Raw genomic sequence first — 25620 nt, forward strand, 5'->3', positions numbered from 1 at the left:
TTGCTTTTTGATAATGGTGATGGAGATGCTGTTGTCCACTGCAGTGAGGAGTAAGTTTAGGTCAGCCTGCTCCACCTCCCGCCCTCGAATGGACAGAAGGGTGTTTAAATGTTCAGTCTGGTCTTTACTGAACAAGGAGACAGCACAAAAAAATAAACATCACCTCTAATCAAAGCAGCACTCTGTCATATACAGAGACATGCAGTAACCTTGAACATGTTAAGTGTCTTAACTGTCTTTTCAAGTTTCATTGCAACATCAGTTGAATGAACGTTGCAAGAATGTAAACATGCACTTTTATTATGTGTTTTCCAGTGGCGAACCTTCGTGTTGCCAAATGTATCACGTGTGTTTGCTGATCAGAGTGATGAAAAAAAGAAATGCAGTTGTGTTTCCTGCTCAGATAAGCAGAAATAAAGCAGTAAAGTATCAGTGTAGATGACTGATATCGCTGATAGACTTCCAGGGGGATCACATTAAGCACAACTTCCTGGTTTGATTAGATAATGAATGTATCTTGTAATGTAAAATGTAAATGTAAATCAGCTTTATTGGCAGTATATATATATATTTACACACACTGAATTTTTCCTCTGCATTTAACCCGTCCTTGGTTGAACAAACATGCAACACCCAGCAAATTACATGCAGTGAACACACACACACAGGAGCAGTGGGCAGCCACTGTCAGGTGCCCGGGGAGCAAATTGGGGGTTAAGTGCCTTGCTCAAGGGCACATCAGCCATCTATCCTGCCAGTCCGGTGGGGGAATTGAACTGCATAACGAGTGCGGAGAGGATCATAGGGACAAAACTCCCCTCCATGGACTCTATGTACATACAGCGCAGAGGGAATCACACAAACACTGCAGAGCGGACAGCATCATCACATTTGCCCTTTAACTTCTATCTAAACTTGTGTATATATATTCTCTGTATAGTGCTTTCATATTTTATATCTTTTGTACATTTCTTGTTATTAAATTGTTCTGTTTTTTTTTATTATACTGTTCTCTTCTTTTTCTAAAATGTTGACTCAAAGAGAACTCTGCACAAGTACCTTGAACTGAAACCTTGAACTGGCAACCCTCCGGTCACAAGCTGCTTCTCCAACCTCTAGGCCACGCCTGCCCCTCTGTATACTCACAGGAATGTAATATTAATTCAGAAAATAAAAACAAACAATTTGTGAAGGTTCGCGTGAAGGGGTCAATATAAGGTACATGGAGAGACATTGTATGTGTTCGTTTTTAGCACTGTGGTCAAAGTAAATGTAGAAACTCGACAGAGCCGCTCATATGCCTACATTTCCCATAAGCGCTTTAACACTGAGACTCGCGAGACTTGAAAATGTGAACCTGTTTGCGGCTGCGCATTATCATTCGAAAACTTGCACGGTGAGAGGCGCCGTGGAGGAGAAAGACAACGCAGCGAACAAAACACACAATGGCGACGGCGGCGACAACGGCAGGCGGAACGGGCTCAGGCGGACCAGCCACCGGTCTAGTTGGAAGCGGAACCGCAATGGGACGAAAGAAGGACGGCGGACCTTCCACTAAATTCTGGGAGAGTTCAGAGACGATATCCCAGTTGGAAACTGTGCGGCTGTGGATCGGAAAGCACTACAAGAAGGTGAGCTAGCTGCACTGCTCTTCCATTGATTTCTATGATGGCCCGCGTCCCGCTGCCACAATGGGGCACTGCTAGCCGCTAGCCTCCGCCTCACAAAACTAAGACAGCTAAAGTTTAAGCTGTTCATACAAAGATTTGCTTTTGTTTGCCAGTTGAAGGTGATGTGGTCAGTCCATGTTCGTGTTAACATACCACTAATAGACACGTTTTTCATGAGTGAGGTTGTTTATCAGTCAGCTAGCTTTCTGTTAGCCAGCTAAGTGATCATTGTCGATAGAAATAACACGTTGACCCGTAAAACGTTTAGCAGCAAACGACGAGCAGCAGATGGACATTGGAGCTAGTGAAGTTGTACATTTCATATTTGCAACTATTCATAATTACCAAAACCCCAGTGAAATTAACCTTACGTTGTCAGAACATCATCAGGCCCGAGATGCTAACCAACCGTGTCACGGGACACCCTGCAAACAATTTGTAATATCAGCACACTGGATCCGGACGTGGATTTTTATTCCCGCTCAAAATGCATTCCAGTAGGAAAGTATTCATCGGATCTGTGTACGTTTTGCAAGTGCAGACATATTATGTTCAGAAGAGCTGCTCTCTTGACTTTTGTCAACACAGCAGCTTAGTCCCATGCAGGCTCCACTCGCCCACTAAGTTAACCAAACAAAGACTGGTGCTCCTGTTTCTTCATGCTCTCATTCAAACTGCCACATATGTTTTAGCTGATTGTATTAGCGAAATAAGACAACGATCACGTTAAATTAATTGAGATGAGTTATTAATCCCCTTTTGGAGATAAAGTTACATTGGAAACACAAGTGAAACTAAACATGTAAACTTTGCTTCTGCACAAAATACTAATTCACATGTTTGAGTTTGTTGACATTTTTGCTCTGTACCTAAATCAGCTAAGTTGTACGTGCTTTAAGGCTGTAAGTTGATCTGCTTGATTTGACATTGCCCTTGTTAGCAGTAGACCAGGTCTTATTTGAGCTTCGCCCCTCTTATTTTAGTTTGACTTGTTCTATTTTTCCATTGCTGATCCTTGTGTCGTTTCTGTGAAGCTGTGGTCAGGAGAGTAAGATTTGGCAGACAAAGAAAAGACATGATCTATCTTGCTGAGACATCCTTGAGAAAGACCTTGAATCTCCTGCAGGCTTCTGGAATCACTGCTGACCGTGAACTTGGCAGCAAGTGAAAACACACATTTCAAATTAAATGCAGCTGTACTGGCAGTAAGAGCAAATTCACATGATTTTTAAATGAAAAATCACCTTCTATTATTCAGACAACTTTGTTGAAGTAAATACGCTTTTATAGGCAGCCGATTTTAGGACATGGCTTTGGGCTATTGTTACTTGTGAATAAACACTTTAAAAACATTAACAAAAGAGTAGCATTTGGTGCTCACCTTGCTCTTCCCTTAAGTGCTCTCTTTTCCTTTTTCCCCATACACCAGCACCACTGGGCTCTGGATTGCACACATCAGTCATTCTCGCCCCTCGTGACTTTGTTCTTTTTATAAAATTGCCCGAAACCACAACTCAAGTTTTAATAAAGAGAATGCAGCAGTGTATGATCCATTGAAAAGAGATGGCAAAGTGGTTGGTAATTACGAATTTAAAATTCACTCATGATGATTAACAGAACTCTGCTAGCAGACTTGCAACTCCACCAGAACATTTCCAAATGCACACTAAGATGCAGATTATAGAGATAAGTTATATCGTTTATAAGCAAGTTCGTTAAAATTGGCTTCACGTCATTGTAAATCATTGATGTGTGAATAATTGTTATGTACCGCCCTATTCAAAGGCGACGTTTCCCCTCTTTAATTAATTGATGACAGTATAATTGTGATGCTGCGCAAACTGTGTTGCTTCAGGTGTGTTTATATATGGTGTGTTTGTATATGAATATCACCGGTGTGTGTGTGTTAAAGAATGTTTTACTTTTGGTCTCAGTATGTCCAGAATGACTCCCCGTCCAGTAAATCCTTGGCGGGTCTGGTGGTCCAGCTGCTGCAGTTTCAGGAGGATGCATTTGGTCGCAGAGTCAACAATCCTGCTCTCACCAAGCTACCTGTGAGAACACACACTCACATATTTCTACTAAAACCACATACTGAAGTTTGAGGAGTTTTGAAATGTCATATCCTCATTGTTGCTCTCTTGTGTACAGGCCAAGTGTTTCCTGGATTTCAAGGCAGGAGGTGCTCTCTGCCACATCTTGGGGTCGGTCTACAAGTTCAAAAGCGAGCAGGGGTGGTGAGTTGACTGCATTTAACATCCATGGAAATTTGTCGTGACAAGGAAGCTCCTGCTCTTTCTTTCACAATCATTTTTTCACTCTTATGAGACTCCTCTAATGCACTTAGTTGCACATTTTTTTGGAAGATCATGAACCAAATAATAGTGTTAACGTTTTTGTATTTTGCTGACATCTCATTGCACTGTTCCAGGCGCAGATTTGACCTGCAGAATCCTTCCAGGATGGACAGGAATGTGGAAATGTTCCTAAACGTGGAGAAGAACTTGGTCCAGGTATGACCCAACCTCTTATGAACAGCTCAGTGTCCCCAGCAAAGATGCCTGCTGCAGTCAGTCTATATGGTCTTCATGTATTTATTGAATAAACTTTGGGCCCGATGTTTGTTTTTTGTGGCACTTAAGTCTAATTTTAACCAAACCAAGTTGCATGGACAGGTGGATAAGCAGCGGCTGTCTTTAACATTAATTTAAAAAAGTAATAATGCTTCTGTACTTCCAGAATAACTGCTTGACTCGACCCATTGTGTTCTTGTCGCCGGACATCGAGCAGAAACTAGCCAGTAAGCTCAAAGACATCATTAAAAGGCACCAGGTGAGTTCAAGGCACCTACATCAAACCAGCCAGTGAAATGATCTGTCAGTAAAATAGAGAAGTTTTCATTCTCAAAGCAAACTCTGATGGCTCTCAGGTTGTTTATTACCATTTTCTCCACTCTATCCTCCTCAGGGCTCCATTACTGATGACAAGTCAAAGGCTACCCACCACATTTACCCCTCTCCACCCCAACATGAAGAAGGTAGGATAAAATTGTCTGTGTCTATACACACAATTAAAGTCAATCTCTAAAACCTAAAACCAGTGTTTTATTTATTGCAGCAATGACAAGAATGAATCATTTAAAATGTTTGTTTAAATAAACAACATAGGATATAGATTTTCAATGGGGATACCAAATAACTTGAAATGACAAGCACATATTGAAATAGTTAATATGTTTATGGGAAGCTTGGTATATCATATAGTTAATGTGTGAACTGTCTGCTCTGGTTTATGTGTGTTACAGAAGAGTGGCTTCGTCCTGTCATGAGGAAAGACAAGCAGGTGCTGGTGCATTGGGGTTTCGCCCCAGACAGGTGAGCAGTTTCAGATAAGTTAAATCATTCAAAAAATATGGTTGATTTATTTTTCTTATTAAGTAATGCTGTTTTTTATGCTTTTAATTGTTTGGAGACAGCAGGTCAACTTGTGAACGTACTTCATAACTGACCGATGAGATTGTTTTTTTTTCTCCCCGTTAGTTACGATACCTGGGTGTCGGCCAGCGAGGTGGATGGGGATGTCGAGGACCCACCCAGCACTGACAGACCATGGAAGGTGAGCAATGAGTTGTGCAGACAGAAAAGGAACTTTTTCAGTTTCAACATGTTTAACCCAAAATGGGTTTGGGTAATCAAGAAAAACGTTTTGAAAAGCCTTTAAAATTACAGTTCATGTTTGTTTGCAGTTAAATCATTTCTGATTTTTTAACTTCTCTGGCTGTTGTCACAAAACCCTACTCTGTTTCTGCTTTTAGTATGTAACAGTGAGTGTATTCTGTTGGGAAGTGGTAAAAGGAAAATGAGGACAGCAGTGTAAAGGGATGATGAGGATCAGCACTCTGAACCTCGTTCATGGTCAGCTTGCCTCAGTGTGTGTCTCCCTCCCTCTCAGGTTCATGCCAAGTGGGTTTTAGACACTGATGCCTTCAATGAGTGGATGAATGAGGAAGACTATGAGGTGGATGACAACAAGAAGCCAGTCAGCTTCCGCCAGAGGATCTTCCCCAAGGAGGAGGAGGTACATATTTGCGCTTTGTGTGCTTTTGTTTTTGTTTTTTTCAGTTCCACAAACACCCCGATGTAAAAGTGCATTTGCTAGCCCTGGATCATCAGTGAAGCTGTCAGATGTCAACAGCAACTTTGCTGGTTTTGTGCCATGTGATTATTGTTGTATAGCAACGATGCAGATTGTCTGTTCATTAGAAATATAAATGTAAAATTGGTCAGATTATGAATTCTGTACTGTGTAGAAAGTTGGGCACATGAGTGATAAAATGCGCCTGAGTGCTGGTGTAAGTGTGTATGTTTTTGCCGCCAGTTTGTGTTTTTTTGCATGTGGCTGTTCCCTGTGGATTGTGCTTTGTCCTCCTCCTTCGTCTGCATCTCGCACTGTCTTGTGTGTTGCGCATCCTTTCCAAACCTTTCCTCACTCTTTGTCTCCTTCTAATATGTATATTTTAAGATTTCTGTCCATGTCAAGAGAATAATTTTGAGCAAAAGCTGGCAAACTAAAAGGTTGATTGTGATTATGTGCCATGTGAAGGATTCTTTATAGGGGGAAGACATTTAGTTTCAAAAATGTTACACATTACCTTTATGTCTTGGAACTGACATTTCATGGAAACGCTTCACAGTTTCTGATAACATGAAGCTCACTGGCTATGTGAATTTTTCAGAGCTCTCAGATAGTTTCAAGCTTCCAAAATGAGCACATAATCAGAAACCAGTTTGATTCTGGTGTTTTTCTACTTACATTTGGTTCACAAAGTTCAGAGGAGCCAACTTGAAATTACTAAACTAAAAATGATGATATGCAAACAAAGTCAGGTTGTGATTTATCTGCTCGACATAACTTAAGGCAGATAAAACTAAAGCTTAGTTGAAAAAGAACCTATTTTGAGTAAGGACAGTATACAGGTTGTCTCCACCACCACCACTGCATCCCACCCCTCCCCGTCGTCGTTCTCCCGCTGCTTCCCCTCCTTGTGTGTGCAACCGTTCCATCCTCTCATTCTGCTGCTCTTTCTCTCATCCTCCATCCCTCGCACCCTGCGCTGCACGGGGTTTATCTGATCAGTCTTCCCGTACACCCGATCGCAAGGAGCGCAAGGCCAACTCTGCCGGCAAGAAGAGGAGGCGCTCGCCCTCACCGCCCAGCACTCCTGCCGAGTCCCGCAAGAAGGGGGGAAAGAAGGGGTAAGAAGGCAGTTTCTGTCTTTCTTTTTAACGCCTGACTTTTGAATGATCCTGCTGCTGCTGACACTTTATGTTTTTGTTGACAACAAATCCCAAAACCAAACATCCAACTTCCTGCTGTGTCTCCAATCTTCAAATCTATTAGTTCTTACTAAAAATATAACTCTTGAAGGTGTATGTATACATACAGTATTTTCATCTTTAAAAAGGGCTCAGTAATTTCCTAAAACAGATATAGCTGTGTGTCATTGGGCAACAATTCCATGATAACCTTTTCAGCATATTGTAATTCAAGTGGTCTGAGAGAAAACGTCAGCACCTCCTCGAGGTTCAGCTTTCAGGCTTTAGAAAATCCGGCCTGCGACAGCCTGATCGTTCATGGTCTCCTTTGCAGGACGTGAAAAAAATGTTGCCTTGGGTTCAATCATTTGTGTTGCTATTTTAAGATATATACTGAATTGCTAAATGAGTTATTTGATGAGAGTTTTCAGTGGCATTAAACAGACTTGTGCTTCTCTTCTCTTCTCTTCTTGGTGTCAGGAATCCGGGGCTTCACTGGAAGCGACGAGGACACAGAGGCGAAGAGGAGGACACAGAGGAGGATATGACCAAGGACATGGATGACTCTTCAGCCGGTGCCAGCATGGAGGAGGGCGGGATGTCCAAGAATGGTACGTGCCAAGCGTGGGCCTAAGCTGGATGCTCATTTTGATTTGAAACATTGTCACCCTGAATAACCAGGTTGAGGCGGGAATTCAGTTGAAATGTCAGTCAACGAAGACGGTGATGATCTGCTGTGGTCTACATTTGATATGATGTGATGATGGCCGTCTGATTCGGCAAGCACGAATGACATCGGGAAAGTTTAAACTTGAATTAAGTTTAAATTTAAACTTGGACCTATTTTAGACTTCAGCGAACCAGAAGACCTGGAGCCAAACAGACTCCAGTATCAGAGAATCTTATGTTCAGACTTGATGTCTAGCAGTTTATAATTATTTCAAACTGCTGAAAATATGGGTGTAGCTGCTGTGTCAGAGGATGGAAAGGAAGGCGAGCTAAGGAAAAGAGGAGGTTGTGCACACAGTCAGGTAGTAAATTAAAGTTTTTGGGAGATTGCAGATTTCCACACAAACAACTTTCTCTTTCGTATTCATTTTTTTTGCCGCTTGTTTCCTACGGGATTTAATGTGCACAACGTCTGCCTGTTTTACTTGGAAGTGGACCAAGCTGGATTGTCTTTCCCTTCAGTGTGACATTCTCTTGCAGTTGTAAGCTTTTTGTTTTTCAGAAAAGCTTATTTAGTGGTAAAACCCCTTATTTGAACAAAATCATCAACTTGATTTTACTATTCAAAACTTTTGTGCCACAGAATTAAGTCATATTACCAAGTACGTAAGTCAACATTAGATTTAATTCATTTCATTTTTTTTGAAATCTGTAATCCGTGGTGGGTTTTCTGTGACTTCAGTGATGGGTTACCATACACTGAGCATAACGATGACAAACTTGGCTCAAGAAAAATCCAGATACACAGTGTTCAGTCATAAAAGTATGAAAGCAACCTGCCGATTTTTTGAAACAATTAGGCATGAATGGAGTTTGATTTGTATTCTCCTCATGTTGCCTTTAAAACCAAACACAATCTTTACTGAAAATGTTTTGGTTTTTTGTTTAGACCGAGTCCCATCTGGGATGTCCCACTTCTAAAAAAAATTCCCCAGCACACACACACTCCCTCGCTCGGTCTCTGTTTTAGTGTCCTCTTTTGCAAACCAGAGTGCTGGTTTATGCCTTCTTACCCACGGCTGAATTAGAGTCTTAGATTTTTTTTTTTATTTTACTTTCCCCTTTTTAGCAGTAGTCTTTTTTTCATTTTTCGTCTCTTTTCTTCCATACACAGCAAATTCAAAGAAAGACAGTGAGAACACCCCTGTGAAAGGGGGAAACATGGCCGACTTGGGTACGTGTCTCACACTGAAGTGATCAGTGTCTCCCACAGATAGACAGTGTAAATGTGACGTGCATTTAGTATTCCTCAAGTGTGCGCTAATAGTTGGCTATTGGAAATATTTGAGAGAATATATTAATAACACCTTTTCTCCAGTGATTGCGTATAAATTGCATGAATTAGTAAAGTAGAATAATCAGTTCTCAAATATGAGTATCAATCCGTGCGATGTACCTTGACTAAAATCTGTGTAGTTTTTCCAGATGACATGGAAGATGACTCTGTGCTGTCTGGTGGAAAGGTAAGATGATCCATGACTCAAGACTAACTCCACCTGGTGCCGCCTCCTGATGCTGTTCTGGCAGGACGTGTCTTCATCAGGCTTACCTGTCTCTGACTCTTTGCCTCCTGCAGGATGACGAGGAACAGGGCAAAGCTGAACTCAGTCGGCTGATGGACGCCAGCGAAGACAATGTGACTGAACAGACTCACCACATCATCATCCCCAGCTACAGCGCGTGGTTTGATTACAACTGGTAAGATGATTATTATGTTACTACTAAACTGGTGTTGTTTTGCTTGTTTTTTTTGTTGTGTGTTTGTTTTAAATTTTCTTTATTTTTGAATGAGGATATAAAAACTCGTACGTACTAATAGCAGACGTATAAAGTTGAAATCTCTACATGAATGTTGTAATAATATGGATTGTTTTGAGCAAAATAAATGTACGTGTGATTATTTTAGCCTCCGCTGAGACAAGGGGGGGCTCCATAGGATTTTACTTACAAGTGAAGGGTCAGTGTCATATTGACTTTGAGAGGACTGCATCTGTTCAAGTACAGTTAAATGGGTTGTAATACAGCTGATAACAAGGAGCCTCAGTCAGTTTTTCCTAATTTAAAATCATTGATCGTATAACAGAAACTTTGACTTCTTTCCTGCTAGCATCCATGAGATTGAGAGACGAGCTCTGCCCGAGTTCTTTAACGGAAAGAACAAGTCCAAAACTCCTGAGATGTGAGCTCATGCACACACACACACACACACACACGCACACACGCACTTACCGATCACATTGAACCGCCACATGTGTGTTACGTCTGTGTGTATGTGTCGCTGCAGACACAAAGTGTTATGTTTCCTGTCACGGTAATCTCTTTGTGGTTCTGCTCGACTCTTCCGCAGATACCTGGCGTACCGCAACTTCATGATCGACACGTATCGGCTAAACCCTCAGGAGTACCTCACCTCCACCTCCTGTCGCAGGAACTTGACCGGCGATGTCTGTGCCATCATGAGGTGAGCCAGATTCCCCCGAGTGTTTTATTTTCAGTGTTCTAAATTTCTTAACTACACACATAGCTCCAAATTTCTCTCCTTGCCTTACTCAGATAAAAATTAAAAAAGAACTTACTCAGAAGGATTAGATGGTAGTCAGTGGTAGTTAAAAAAAAAATAAATAAAACAAGACACAATCCAACATTCACACCTTCTTCACTCTGTGATTAGCCACCCCTGCAGAGGTGAGAGAGGAGCCAGGATTTGAACTTGTCTCTCAGCTCTCTTGATATCAGGACACCTCATGAACGAGTCCATAACCCCCCCAAAAGTGTGACATGTTTAAGATTATTTGTGGTGGTTAAATGTTGGTGTCAGGTTAAGATAAATACTGGAAATGCTCAGACAACTTAAAGCTGTGAAAAGCTTAGCTGTAGAACTTCCAAAGACAGTCAGAGAAATGTGATGTCTTGGACTAGCAGGCATGCAGTTATATTCTTCTGCAGGCTGCAAACATTTAGTCTTTATGAGTTAAATGAAATAAATCAGAAAAATGTTGAAATACACCATTACACGTGACTGCTGTCTGTCCAGGGTTCATGCGTTCTTGGAGCAGTGGGGCTTGGTGAACTACCAGGTTGATGCTGATAGTCGCCCACTACCCATGGGCCCCCCACCCACATCCCACTTCACCGTGCTGGCCGACACACCGTCTGGAGTCATGCCATTGAACCACAGACCCCCACCGGTAAGGCTGGATAAAATGCACAAGGCAAAGCGAGTGATGAATGGTTGAAGAGAGTTTGTGAAGTGGAGAAAATGAAATGAGGAGCACGAATGAAAATCTTAGCCGGGCTGTGACGTAGCATCTCGTTTCATCTGGGTTCCAGCCTTTTCCACTGTTTACACAGAAAGCTTCATTTGCATTTCGCATGACCACGTGCTGTGCTTCATCCCAGCAGATTCCTCCTCCGCAGCCAATGCCCAACTTTGCAGACAAAGGCAAAGAAAAGGCCATCGACTTGCAGAACTTTGGCCTCCGCACCGACCTCTACAACAAGAAAAACCCCAAGGTTTAATATTTTATATTAAAAATCTAAAATAAAATAAAATATAATGGCAAAAATGGTTGAAACCTTACTGCTAAAACATTTTCCGATTGACTCCATTGTGTGCTTGGTTTTGGTTTCCTTCAGGCCAAACCTGCCAGCTCCACCAGGGAATGGACTGAGCAGGAGACTCTGCTGCTGCTGGAGGTGAGTCTCATGGGACGTGAGAGAGGAGAGAAGCTTCTTAAAGTGTTCTGGATTGTGAATGTGTTTGAATCCTGAGCACTGAAACTCAGTCATCAGTGAATACTGATGGTCATTGCACTTGCTGAATGTCCTCCTTTGCCTCCCAGTCACCACATTTTCTCTTTTCTGTTCCCTTTCTGTCCTGTTTGTGACTCCCACACTCATTCCTTCTCCTTTTCTTATCTCTTTTGTCAGCCCTTCTCTTCTGCCTTTCTGCGTTTCAGTTACCCTTATATCCACACTACAAAACCCTCCTCCTCACTCTGTCCAGCCCATCACCTTCTGCATCACAACCCTTTAATCTGCACTTCTGTCCTCCCACTCCTTGGTTGCATTTATGATCCTGCATACCTCTATGAATATTTCACACAATATGTTATGGCTAAGGCTCGTATTTTCTCTTTCTTCACGTCTTCCAGGCTCTGGAGATGTACAAAGATGACTGGAACAAAGTGTCTGAGCACATTGGTTCACGCACCCAGGACGAGTGTATCCTGCACTTCCTGCGGCTGCCCATTGAGGATCCCTACCTGGAGAGCACTGAGGCCTGCCTGGGCCCTCTGGCCTACCAGCCCATCCCCTTCAGCCAGTCTGGAAACCCCGTCATGAGCACAGTGGCCTTCCTGGCCTCTGTGGTTGACCCCAGAGTGGCGTCTGCTGCTGCTCGGGCAGCTTTAGGTGAGAACTGACAGAGGGAAAGTAAAACTGTAGCATCACATCTTTGAAGTCTGTTTGAGTTCTTCAAATGAAAAATTTTGTATGAGATTATAAATTTTATGATGTCAAAATTACTTTTAATAATAAATATCTTAGCTAGAATTCCTGCCTTGTCTTGAACATCAAGTCGGTCTAAAATGGTATTGTGATAGGACTTTGACATGTTGGGTATTTATTTAGAAATATTTTGATGATTTCTTCAAATTGCACTTTGAGAGCTTATACTATTTTACTAATGCCTGCATAGGCTATTGTGTGCAGCACCACCCTTCTCAATATTGTTTATTATAAATTAATTTATGTTGATTGATATAATAAACGTGAAAATCTTTGAGTGTTAAGAGTGCCAGATTAATGTCAGTTTTGAACTGTATGTTGCTAAATATAATTTCTCTGTGTCTGCAGAGGAGTTCTCCCGTGTGCGTGAGGAGGTGCCTGCTGAGTTGGTGGAGGCTCACGTGAAAAAGGTGCAGGAGGCGGCCAGGAGCACAGGGAAGGTGGACCCCGCCTTCGGCCTGGAGAGCAGCGGCATCGCTGGCACCGCCCCCGAAGAGCCGGAAAAGACTGGTGAGTAACGCAAGGCGAGGAGTATAAACGGGAGCTGAAGTCGCAGGTTGAGGTTCAGGAAAAATCAGTAGCTTGTATGAAAAGGTTTGAAGTGTGTAAAACTAGAAGCAGGGAATCTTTCCCTAATTTGTTTTTGTTTTTCACTGGAGATTTGGTGGTTTTTGTGACTTCCGCAGCCACTGGAGGGCAGCAGATAGTAGCAGACTAACCACATGCTAGTGGGCAGGGAAAGACATGTTTGATGCAGATTATTGCTCTGTGTGTGTGTGTCGTGCGTGTACTGTTAAGGCTGATGAAGGGATGTACAGCATCCTTTTGTCTTGAGCCGATCCTTGTTTTTTCCTTTTTCTTTGAATAAAATGACAGTCTTTCTTCACCTGGATATCAAGCAGATGTGATCAATCTGTCTTGACATTTGAAGGCGATGCACATGTCAGTTTATTTCCAGTGGGAGGGTGCGCTACAGAAATATTGGTTTGTGTGTGTGCAAACTGCCGCGGTAACCATTGGATTAAAACAACGGTGGCAGATGGGGCAAAGGAGTGGGAGGAGGGGAGAACCAAAAACTGGGTCATCGCACTCTTTCATATGTTTATCTCTTTCTCTCTGTTTGCTCTTTGCTTTCTTGAAGTATTTTTTGCTGTTTCACTGTTGCACCCCCTCTATTCGCTATCAAACACACACACTCTCCCACACACATTACCAATCATCTGTTATACCTGAATTAAGGCCCTCTAGAGCCACAGTAGCAATCAATAAGCTTAAATGCATTCAGTGCCTCGCCCTGCCTGAAGCACTTGACCAGCACACACATCAGATAGTCAATATTCAGACCCTTAACACACGCCCAAGTGCACCCGTGACATGATTTAACACTCAGCCGCACACATGTATTCACATGTGCTTCCTTGGTCTTTTGTGAGTGTGTGCATACGCTTGCACACACTTCACATCTCCCCTGTGGGCCTGCTCACTGAATATGCTTTTGACTTTTATATCCTGTACTGAATTTCTTCCCTTTAACGCTAGTTTTTGATGGCGTTTGTCTCAGAGAATCTGTAAATGCACGTGACCGGTGCCTCATTCTGTTAGTTGAATGTATTAGATTTGATTTGTAATTTCTCTTTGTGATTATCTATGAACACGATCTCAGCCCGCTTCTGGCTCGGTGGTCCCGGTTTGTGGAAGCATAAGCAATTCATAGATGAATGAACATTTGCAGTGAAAAGTTTGTGCTACAAAACAAATTCTGTAACCATCTGGATCCGTTTTAGTCTGCGACATGTTGTTAATTTCTGTACCTCACTTGTAGAAACCACAGAAGCAGAGAAGATGGATACTGACACAGACTCCCAGCAGGCCGATAAGGTAAGACCACCTCTCAAACAGCTCCTCCTAAACTTCGAGAGAACTTTTTTTAGAAAGTTGGTTTATTTTTGTGAGTGATCATTATTGAATAAAGCTGCCGTTAATCAATGCTTTTATTGTCAACAAATCCCATCTGAAGACTAAAACCAGCTGTTACCAGATGTTAGTCTGTTTCTAAAAACTTTCCAACCCTGTTTGTAGTATTGAAGGCCCCAAACTCATTGCTTTCTTCTACAAAAGTCTTTGCACTTTTATTTAAAAAACAGGTTCAGCAAGATCCTAAAACCAGCTGTTGTTTTTAGCAGGCGTTATTCAGATAGCTGATGCCGTTGTTGAGGACTATTTTTAGTGGTGGATTAATACACTAATGAGTATTTCTGGCAGCAGGAGGGTGTATGTGGGATTGGGGCAAAATAAACTTCAGTGGAAGATCACATGACCACTCAACATAATTCATTTTAGTACATTAAATGTCAGTCACTGCAAGTCTACTGAGGTTAAAGAAAAGATTTGTTTCGCAGTCATCCTGTTAGCATTCACTTCTGTGTTTGAATCCTGTTTCAACACTTTTCCTCCATTTGGTGATTAAAGTTCATTTTGGAAAGGCCCAGCGGCTGAATGTTATGGCATTTTTTTTAGCATTGACATTGTTCCCGCTCTGTTGAACAGCTTGTTGGTTGATGGCTTCCTCATTAGCACCCATTAAGCACTGTCAGACACTTTGTCCAAATCGCAGTGATCGTCCCCCAAACAGTGGATAGCATCACGATACGACCCATTATTCCATTTGCCCTGAGCGTCACAGTGTTTACCGACTTTTCAGTAGTGGCCCCTTAAAATGATGACTGGTTACAAGCGGCCACATTTACTTGCTGTGGCTAAGTTGTTCTCTGATGATGTATATAGGTCATGTATGTTGTTCTTTCCTTTTGGATTCATCATTTTAAATTTTTTAATCTTTAAGCAGTAGCCATAAATCTTGTCTTCAAACTTGTAATACAGGCCTTAATAGTACTTCCTGTAGATTTGACGCCTGCCACTTACTGTTGTTTGTTTACTGCATCTTAACCCTTCAGGCCGAGTCGAAGGACGAGGCAGAGAAGCCCAGTGAGTCTGCAGAGAAGAGTGGCGACAAGACGGAGGCCTCGGAGAAGGTGAAGAAGGAGGGCACAGAGGCGTCAGAACGTGAGGAGGAGAGCGAAGAGGCAGGGGAGGCCAAGACGGCTCCAGCAGGTACCACAGTGGTTCAAGTTAAAATATAAGAAAATGTCCATCTCGAGTCACGTTCATAAACTCACAACTCGAGCCTTTCATTGGCATCTAGCTCCTAAATGAGGCTGCAGTTAACTATTGTTGTCATTACTGATGAATATGCTGATTATGTTCTCAGTTCATCAGTTGTTACATTTCTGTCTCCGTGCCTGCCAGACAAAGACAAGGAGGAATCTATGGAGACGTCGTCCTCAGAGCAGGAGAAGGATAAGGAGGAGAAGGCAGCTACAGAGGAGGGCGAGGAGAAGAGGAAGAAACTGGAGCATGATATCGAAGAGGGTAACATCGCCACGGCAGCCGCGGCTGCTCTGGCATCTGCTGCCACCAAGGCCAAGGTGAGATGCACACGTCAGCACATGTTCACCAGGGCGGTCATTTTGAAAACTTGGCTGCAAGTCATTGGTTTGATCCCATTAACCCCCTAATGTCCACAGTGGCTTTTACATGTTTCCCCCCACAACACTTAAAGTAACAGCTGAGCTAAGCACAGATTCATTGAATCAGTCAATCAATCAGTCAATATGAGGCTTCCTTATGAGATTTTTTGAATGTTGCTGCCAATTTAGACTTGATGAATTAAAAAAAGTGGTTTTGTCTTTTGTAGCCACATGTGTAGACAGCTTCTACAGTGTTCTTCTACAGCTGTTGGTCATAAGTGGGGGTTTTACTTGAATATTGTGTATTGTTTATTCAAGACAAGAATGCAGAAAGACTGAAGGCAACAACTTAAACTTTCTCTGTACTGGAAATGCATCACACGGCTGGATGTATGTGGAATACAAAATTTTGTTGTGGGGGCTGTTGGAGGGCATTCTGTGAAATTAGTTAAGTAGATTCAGTCAAATCACTGCATGTTTTTATGTCATTTGTCTGTCTTTCTTTGTCTTCTCAGCACTTGGCGGCGGTGGAGGAGAGGAAGATAAAGTCCCTGGTGGCTCTGCTGGTGGAGACCCAGATGAAGAAGCTGGAGATCAAGCTGAGACACTTCGAGGAGCTCGAGACCATCATGGACCGAGAGAAAGAGGCGGTAAGTTGGCCAACAGTGACCCTGCACAAGTGCATTCGCTCCAGCATTAACATTTCACTTATCTCCCCACACTCAGTAAGGGCTCTCAGCTGTAGTCATGAATAATGAAGCTCATCCTGCAGGTTTAAAGTCAAACTGAAGTCCTTTCAAATCCCTTGTGGAATCTGATTAAATTTAAATTTAAACAAATATAATAACTCAATCCAATTGCATTTATAAATAACTAACACAAAAAAATCAAAGAAACTGTTTTCAAATGTCAGTCATGTGAATTCTCAGTTACAACTTTGAAATAAGATAAGCTGTAAATATGCTTGCAACACATTAGAATAACAGGTGTTAGCCTCCTTACTTTGACATCTTTATTTCTTAAGCTACTTGCTTCAGATACTGGAGCTTCTCCACATCTATAAGGTGATCATTTGAAATTATTGATATGCATAAAAGCTGACCTGGGAGATTTTTCTGAAATCAAATGGAGCTGAAAAATCCTGTGTACTTTCTGCTCAGGATCGAATATCGTTCGTCTAAGTTTTTATTCACATGGGAAACGAATTCAAACACGGAGGCTCAAAAAAGAAATGTAAGTTACAGGTGACACATTGTACATGAGAGATAAGATTCAGAATGATGACTGTGAATTATGCTTACATTAAAAAGCAAATAAATTCTCTTTTAAATTGAAATTAAAATTCAGGTTTTTCATCTAAAACTGTGTCACACAGACCTTCCTCTGTGGTTGCTAAATTGAAATAAGTAGCCAGTAAATATTTGAAGCTCACAGGCCAACGTTGGCCACCTAACAAGTTGCTTCGCACTTGGTTCAAATCCTCCACAGAGACTGAAGAGGAGGCACAGAATTGCTTCTCTGTGAGGGAGCTGAACAGCGAACAAAACATTTTCCAGAGCAAAGCGGCTGTCGGGCAAGCGAAACTGTTACCTGCCTCTTCGAGGCAAATGAATAGCCCTCAGCTCTGTGTGTGTGCTGCCGCTGGTCAATCCCTGGAGACGCCAGCGCGAGCATGAAACTTTGTTTTTGCGGTGAAGGCATTGGGAGCGAAGCCCAGTTTCACAGCTGTAAATAGTGCATGAAAAGGACTCTGGTTTACATAAGCCTGTTAAAGACTGGAGAGAAATCAAACCTCTGCTGCTGCCATAAGCTGTAAAACACAGAGCCTCTGAAAAACAAAGATCCACAGCAGAGCAAAGGGACACAAGACAGTTAAACACTGACTGTTAGGCTTCACAGACCTGTGCATGCAGCAAACATGCAGGCAGCCACTCAAGTGTACAAATATGCTGCTCTTTCATCCTTTTGTGGAATGTTCTCATTTAGCCTTGAAAAAAGTTTACACTCTCGCATAAAGACCCCCTTTTGGTGTTATAAAGTATTAAAGTGTCAGTTCAGTTACTAAAAGACATATTTTTCCACTTTACCCGAGTTGAATGTAGTCATGCGAATTCTTCTGGTTTTAAATGTCCACCTTCTGAGCTGTACAGCCCCACTACAGAGAACAAAACACAGTGGGCTCTGTGGGGTACAGTCCACATTGGTTGCTGCTGAAATATCATTTTTAAATGAAAATGGTTGTCTGTCTCTATATTTTGGGGTAAAACCAAATATCCATGGATTTGCACCTAAGTAAATAATTCGATCTGCTGATCCTTTTTAGTGTTTTAAAAAAAATAAGTAAATTGAATGGAGCATCAGCACTGTCATGTTGTAGTTCAGTCAGTTGTTCTTGGTATTGGTTGTTACCAGTTCATTTTATCATCTTTCTTGGTGTTTCTTGTGTTTCTTTCTGTACAGTTGGAGCTTCAGCGACAGCAGCTGCTCACCGAGCGGCAGGCGTTCCACATGGAGCAGCTCAAATACGCTGAGATGAAGGCGAGGCAGCAGATGGAGCAGCAAGCCGCAGCCGCAGCTGCCGCCGCCGCCGCTGCCGCTCAGGCTCAAGGACAAGGACAGGGACAGGCTCCTGGATCTGGACCCCACCCTGGGCCCCCTCCACCGGGCATGCACCCCGGAGGGCCCCAGCCACACCATGGAGCACCAGTGCCACACCACGGAGGGCCCCCACACGGCGGCGCTATGCACCCCGGATACCCACCGATGGGTCACCACCCTATGGCGCCTCACCACCCAGGACAGACAGGTGAGAGACGGACAGACAGAGCAGGTGATCCAGAAATACGAAGCGTGTAAAGAGAAAACGTTTCCTGCTAACACACAGAAGGAGTTTTGTACTAAATTGACTGCAGCGTTGGAAAAACACCCACATTATTTGTCAAACTCAGACTGCTGCAGCCTCACATTAGCTTTAGTTCCTCCAAGTTCCTTAAGTCCTCCATCACTTAATTTGAAAACAATTTACGAGGACATTTCTTTGTAGCCAGTAGGTTAGGAACGACAGGGACAGACGGGTTAAGGAAAGGTTCAATGGATTTCATGGCATTTTATTGATTTCATCAAATGATGATTCCTGGTTTGAAACAATGCTTGTAGCTTTTGTTTAAAACTCCACCCACCACACTCCGTCTGTGTTTTTCCACACGACCGATTTGTCTCCGCTCTCCTTTCTGCATTACAGGACCAATGGGACCCGGGCAGCCAATGCCTGGACGTATGATGCCCGGCCCGCCCTCCGCTGGCCCCCCTCCTGGCGGCATGCCTCCCATGATGCCTCCACGCCACCCTGGAGCTCCCAACGGCATGTGTGAGTACAAATCCCCTTCTGCCGCACATTCACATTATGTTTGTGCTGCGTGTGTTTCTGTGTATATTTGTATGTTTGTGTGCATGAGATTTTTACTCTTTATTTTTGGTATTTTATGTGAGTACAGCATTTAATTCACCCGACCCAGGTTAAAATGTGGTGATGTTTTTGGAATCGGTTATTTACACCACAAACAACTTTTGGAAAACAGTTTCTGGGAATCCAAATATTTCTGTGATGCAAACACTGACAGCTGGTATTTATTTTGAATGTCAGCTGCAGCTGAACGTGTGGGTCCTCGCCTGTTAGCATCACACACCAAGCCTGCAGTCTGTGCTGATTTCTTCGGCCTTGTTGCGTCTGCAGCCAGTCGGCAGCTCACATCAGGCAGCAGCGTGATGACAACTTTGTAGAAAAAGCGCGGACTGACAAACATTCGTGTTTCACATGTTTTCTTTTGACGTTTTTCCCTCCTGTGGTGGAGGTGTAATTTACAATAAAGAAGCATTTACTTGTTCTCTCTTTATCTTCAGGAATTAAAAACCTGCTTCAGTTTTGATCATTTAGAGCTGATAAATGATTGGTTAAAAGTGTTTGGAACTATTTTCATCTGCTCAGCTTGCTTTTCCCTTTAGTTCTCATTTTACTTTACGCACATGCATGCACACATGCATGCACACACCGGTTTCCCTCGCCTCTTTTCTATTTCTCTTTCCCTTTGTCTTCTCTGTTGACTTTGTTCAGCCAAAAACACAGCTTGAGTTTTGGATTTGTGTCGACATGTGATTCTGTTGTCACAGCGGCAGGTGAACCGTGCGTGGAGGAGGCTTGTTGTGAACGATGAATGACGTCGCATGAACCAGGTGCGCTTAGAAGCTTAAATCTACAGTGCGAGTAGACCTTCATTAAACAGCAGAGGTCACGCTTCGATCGCTGCTGTTGCAGAAAGGACGTAGTACCAGTGGTCGTCTCGCTGCGTGTCCGTGTTTTTCTCTGAGCACGTGCAGACCGGACGTGTCGAGTTAGTGGAGATTGTCGGCTCGCGAATGGATTGCGGATGGCCTCATCTTCTTGGACAAATTTAACAAAATGAGGCACTAAATACATTTCCACGGCTGCTAATATACTTGGCCGACCCATCCAAGTAAAGATGACGTGTCGGGGGAAAGTCATGATGTGGGTGAGGCGGAGGCAGAGAGCATAGATCCGGAAATAAAAAATGAATATGGTGGGCGGTGTTGATGTCGTGGCAGGCTGCCGCGAATGTATGAATGGGAGACTCCGAAGCAACATTGAACCTGTGTTAGTACTGTTTCCAAAACATCCACTCCAGTAATTTTTAAACCTGTTGACAGGTGAGACCTTAAAAGCAAACTGTGTGTTTGACTATGCTTGACAAAGTTGCGTATGTCCACAAGCTGTGGGCAGTTCAACACCACACTGATGATAGAAAAGTCTGAAAAATGTGCATTATTTTGTGCAAATGTTTTGTGGTCTCTTCTGTCCTGTTGAGATTTAGGCGGGTCCAGACCCCCACGTTGGAAACCACTGCCACCCACCATCAGTTTTCCTTTCCTTCATGAAGTGCATCCTTCTTGCTCTAAAACCAGCATCTTTCCTCTTTCCAGACCCTGGCCCACCACCTGCACAGCCTGAAGCGGTACCTCCAGTTCCTGTGGGTCCTCCAGTGCCCCCGAGCGCTCGAGTGCCTGACAACTAAGACCTACACACACACACACACACACACACACACACATACACACACACACACACACACACACACACACACACACACACACACACACACACACACACACACACACACACACACACACATAACTCTGTCTCTGAACCTCAGCCCTGATGTTGATGGCCTTTGCTACTGGCTCGATGTTTTCCCCCTCAACACTCAAAACTACTAAAAACGTTATTACAGGTCAGACACACACACACTCAGGGTTCAGTGGCAAGGGTAACCCAGTTTTAAATGCACACACACCCAGACTTCCTCTCAGGGCACAGCGGCAAGAGTCGTCTAGTAATAAACACTGTTTCCTGCTCTGTTGGGCCAGATGGAGGCTGGAGAGAATGAGTCTGTGTACAGAAAATGAAACAAGGGGACAACACATAAAAAGCTACTCCTGTCTCACCCTCTTTTCTCTTTCCGATGCTGTTTTACATGACACTGTAACCCCCTCCCGTTTTCCTCTTGAACACACTCGACACATCTGCTGCCTCTTTCTCCAAGCCAAACGCTGGGGGGAGCTAGTGAGACAAGAGGGCCAGTCAGACAGCAGGGCTGTGAGTGTGAACCCGAGTTGTAAATCACACACACACACACACACACACACACACACACACACACACACGAGGGGGCCCAGCCTGCCCTCTTGTCTGGCCGGGTATCTACCTCTCGCTCCTCTTTAGATGATACACTGTAGATCTGTGTGTGTGTGTGTGTGTGTGAAGGGGTGGAGATGGAAGAAAGAGGGACGTTTGTTGCCGTTTGTGTGTTTATGTGATCACTTTTCAGTTTTGAGACTTTTGCTGTAATGAGTAAAGTTAAAGAAATAAACCTCTCAGGTTAAAAACACGTTATATATTGGAGAAACGAGGTGGAAGACGTGTTAATAACGAGAACTCGTAACTCGTCTCTCTCACTCCTATTAAAGTAAAATAGTTTGATCTGAAACTCTGTTTGACAAGGTGCGTCATCGTTCTCTGACCCTCTGACTGAATTTTAAGAGGCTTTCTCTTTTTTTTTTCCTTCTTGTTAGTAAATCCCATGAAAAGACCAAAACCATCAATGTCCTGGTCCATCTCTGATGACTTTCTGACATCCTTACCCTCAGCTCTCAGTACCAAGCCTACTGGTTCCTGCTGAAGATGTAAAATTTTTTTTCCAAAAAGAAAAGTGTAAAAAATGTCGCATTTTTCAAAAGACTCCTGAACCGCTGGCTGCTGAAGGTTTTGGTTTTTTTTAAATCAAAGAGGACTGAACACTGTATTTGATGGGGACTATTTTAAGTGGTGGATTAATCCACATTTGATGCTAAGTGTTTCAGCAGGATGGTTCATAATGGGTTTGAGTCACAGTAAACTACACTGTGTGTGTTCATGGTAATGAACATATCACCTGCTGCAGCAGTGTGGCTCACTGCTGCGCTCCTAATGGGTTTGTTAGCTTTGGTCTTTTAAAGGGATTTGCTGATGATGACGAGGAAAAACAATCATCTGAATTTCAACATTAATGCAAAAGTCTCAGATGTTGAAAAAGTACAGACAGTGAAACACACACACACACACACACAGAAATGTGAAATGAGGCTAACACTGGAGGCTGCATACACACACACACACACACACGCTGACTTGGCCAGACCCTGCCCCACACACACACACTTGGATATAATCTCCTGCTGACCTTCACACAGCCTTTACAGAGAGGGAGACATCACAACATGAGCGACGCTCGTCTTCAGCGCGGTGGGCTTCTAGACGTTTTTAGGTGCTGATACTGTAGCGAATAAACCCCGCCCCCCCCTCGCCACTGCTCACAGTTTCCTAACGCTTAGTGCTGCCTACCTCGCTAACCGCACCTCACACACACACACACGCACACTGATTTTTAGCCACGGGAAAACTAAGCAATATCCTCCTTCCTGTTTATCAACCTGCTTTGTGGTCAGCACACTGAAAGTTACTGCGTCACCAGTGAGAAGCAGTCATGCTCAAACCCTGTGATGTTACGGTGCGTGAACAAGGGGAACAACCACTGAGATGATTAGTGTTAATCAGGATCGGTTCTGATAGTTCTTCAGTTATATTTGTAACAAAAACAACAATGAATTCTCTGGTTCCAGCGTCTCAAACGTGAATATTTTATGTTGTTCTTTGTCTTGCACGTTAGACTGTTGATCGAACAAAACATTTGAAGATGTCACCTTGAGCTTCAGGAGTTGTAAGTGAAATATTCACCATCTCCTGCCATTTTATTGACTTATTTTTTCAATAAGATGTTGAAAATGGTCGTCTGATGGCTTCACATTAAGCCTTTTGTCCAATCAGCAGTGATAAAACATGAGCAGTAGCTGGAGCCACAGTGCGTCTGGTGTTTTTCTTCATCGGTTATTTAGATTTCTTGTTGACTAGTAGATAAAGACTGCAGTTCATTTTTTGACTGGTGAAGAAGTCAAAAACATTTCAGGATCCACTAGCAGCTGCTGTGAAGCTTTGGATTGTTCATCGCAGTGTTGCTCAGCAGCCGTTGATGTTTGCATTTCCATTTCTTCTGAGCTTTTTATTAACTCTTCATCATTATTTGCTTAAAAGTTGGCGCTCAAAGTTTGACAGTTTTATATTTTTTGGGGAGGCGCGTTGAGGTCTTCTCTTCCTGATCATATGATATGATCAAAAGCTCAAGAACTCAGAAACTTTTAAGCCAATAATGCTAAGAAGTCTTTCAGATGCTGAGAAAAAGATGTGACCTGCTGACAGCTGCTGAGGAATACCATGTGACACAGTCGAAAGCTCCAGAACGGCTGTTAAAGGAACCTTGTGACCGGATTGTTGTGCCAACTAACATGTGGTTAATTTCACATCGTGTCACAATTGAAGTACTTAAAATGGAAAGTAAATTATTCCGACACTCATTTCCTCAGATACTAAACCGCTATGAGGCACTTTGTCATCCTGCGTCTCTCTGCAGTGCACACACAGGTTTAGAAAATAAGCTGAAATAAGTTAAATGTGACTTCCTAAGCCTAACGACTCCGCTCCCCCTTTCGCTAGCACCGTTAGTATCTCTGCTACCTCTTCCTCGCTCATCCGCTAGCTACCTCCTCTAGAAATCTTCCTCTCGCTGCCTGCTACCTCTCTGCGCACCCCTTGGCTACCTCTCGTTCCCATTTCCTTTCCGTTCTCTCGTCTTTTCCCAGCCCACGTGACTGCTCCATCACCGACTGTTGCCCTCTTCTCCCGGTCTGTCGGAAGAAGAAAACACACACACACACACACACACACACACATCACACGTACGATCATTCGCACACACTGTCGTTCATCGCGCCCTCCTGTCCCATTCGACATGTCACCTGGCTTATTATGTAATATTACTTAAATATGACAGGAATCCCCTCACATATATTATCTTTAATTGCTACTTTTTTGTGTTAATGGTAATGTATTTTTAAGGAGAAGTTTTGTGTAGATGGAAGTTATCTCTGTTCTATGGAAGTTTGTAGCATTTGTTTTCTCTTTTTATTTTGTATGGGGTCTGTTGGTACTTGGACCTAGACACTGTCGAATAAACTGTGTTTTGTATGAGGTTGATGTCTGGATTATCATTTCTTTTTAAAGTTCACAAAGTTCCTCTCCGCTTCCTGCTGCTGTTTGATCATCAGCTGATAGACACACGGAGCCTCGTTGATAGGAGACTTCTGATCAATTTTGATCTTAAAAATACCATTTTATCTCCAGCATAGTTTAGACTTGATTTAAGTGGGTGGTAGGACCTGTGGTGAGCTTTATGAACAATATAATATTAAGTATTGGTTAAGAAACTAATTGCCACAGTCGTGTCTGTCTGAACTCATGAAGGTTTGCATACATAATTAAAATGCTTTATTATAATATTGGAGTACAGTACCACTTAATATTTATTTATAGAGAACATTTTTTTAAAAGTGCATGTTGGTAAGGTTTTGCTGATTTAGGATTTTGCATGAAGACTTTGTAATGAAAGCATTTTCACATTGTTGATCTTTGTACTCTGTCCACCGCCGGTCCTGAATCAGCAGGGTTACCTCAATAAAATATCTAATTATTGAATATTAATGTGAGGAACGTTTGTAATGTTTAAACACCTGTGATGGCTAACTGATGGCAGTTATGATGTTCCAGCATTTCGTCTCTCTTCCAGACACTCTGCAACTCCAGAGGGAGGAACTGGATTATGTGCTGGTTTCCCTCGAGCCTTTGTGTCGGGATTAGGGACGTCGCTGTAAAACATCTGCACATAACATGTCGACAGAGTGTGAGCTGCAGTGACTTCACAGGCTTATCAAGCTGTTGTGCGGTCGTGTGTGGTTCCTCCTTATGTGGGGAAAACGTCTGTCATCTCGCTCAGATGTTTTGTATCGTGGAGGTGAAAGAAAGTGCTTCACAGGTTCCTTTTCAATTTTGGATTTGTAAAAATTGTCCAACGCAGTACATGAAATCATCTGCAGCAGTGCCTGTGACAAATGCCATGAACAGCTTTGTAGGTGGCTAACGGCACATTTGAAGGGTGACGTCACTAAATGTGTCCTTTAACGATTAATAAATCTCTCTAAGTAGGGGAAAAAAACAGGAAAGTTGGCTTTTATGTTCTGACAAAACAACAGATGTAATCAATGCAAGAAATGTGAAAATTATTACTGTGAGAGAAGCTAAAGACTTGTTAACCATAGAAATACTCTAACTGATGTGGTGAAAGTGAATGAAAGGTGATTCTGGAGCAGTTT

General features: G+C 42.9%; 1 protein-coding gene across 9 annotated transcripts; it reads left to right on the forward strand.

Annotated features, from left to right (window-relative positions):
- Nucleotides 1–1353: 1353 nt before the first annotated feature.
- On the forward strand, nt 1354–24444 carry smarcc1a (SWI/SNF related, matrix associated, actin dependent regulator of chromatin, subfamily c, member 1a). Of its 9 annotated transcripts, none has more exons than XM_046399091.1 (29): nt 1354–1631; nt 3605–3724; nt 3822–3907; nt 4102–4183; nt 4410–4502; nt 4638–4707; nt 4975–5044; nt 5210–5285; nt 5622–5747; nt 6807–6925; nt 7466–7596; nt 8829–8888; nt 9140–9177; nt 9291–9412; nt 9822–9893; nt 10062–10175; nt 10749–10902; nt 11114–11227; nt 11351–11410; nt 11869–12127; nt 12572–12733; nt 14046–14101; nt 15178–15334; nt 15530–15708; nt 16266–16400; nt 18211–18556; nt 18992–19117; nt 20746–20872; nt 20933–24444. In XM_046399091.1, the coding sequence occupies exons 1-28, from the start codon at nt 1446–1448 to the stop codon at nt 20835–20837; spliced, it is 3405 nt and encodes a 1134-aa protein (XP_046255047.1). In that variant the 5' UTR covers nt 1354–1445; the 3' UTR covers nt 20838–20872; nt 20933–24444. The 9 variants fall into 9 exon arrangements, with proteins under 9 accessions (XP_046255047.1, XP_046255042.1, XP_046255043.1 ...); XM_046399086.1 differs by having other exon boundaries at nt 1355–1631; nt 9131–9177; XM_046399087.1 differs by having other exon boundaries at nt 1355–1631; nt 9131–9177; nt 20943–24444.
- The last annotated feature ends 1176 nt before the right edge of the window (nt 24445–25620 follow it).

The sequence above is a fragment of the Scatophagus argus genome, chromosome 9, assembly GCF_020382885.2.
Source record: "Scatophagus argus isolate fScaArg1 chromosome 9, fScaArg1.pri, whole genome shotgun sequence".
NCBI lineage: Eukaryota > Metazoa > Chordata > Actinopteri > Scatophagidae > Scatophagus > Scatophagus argus.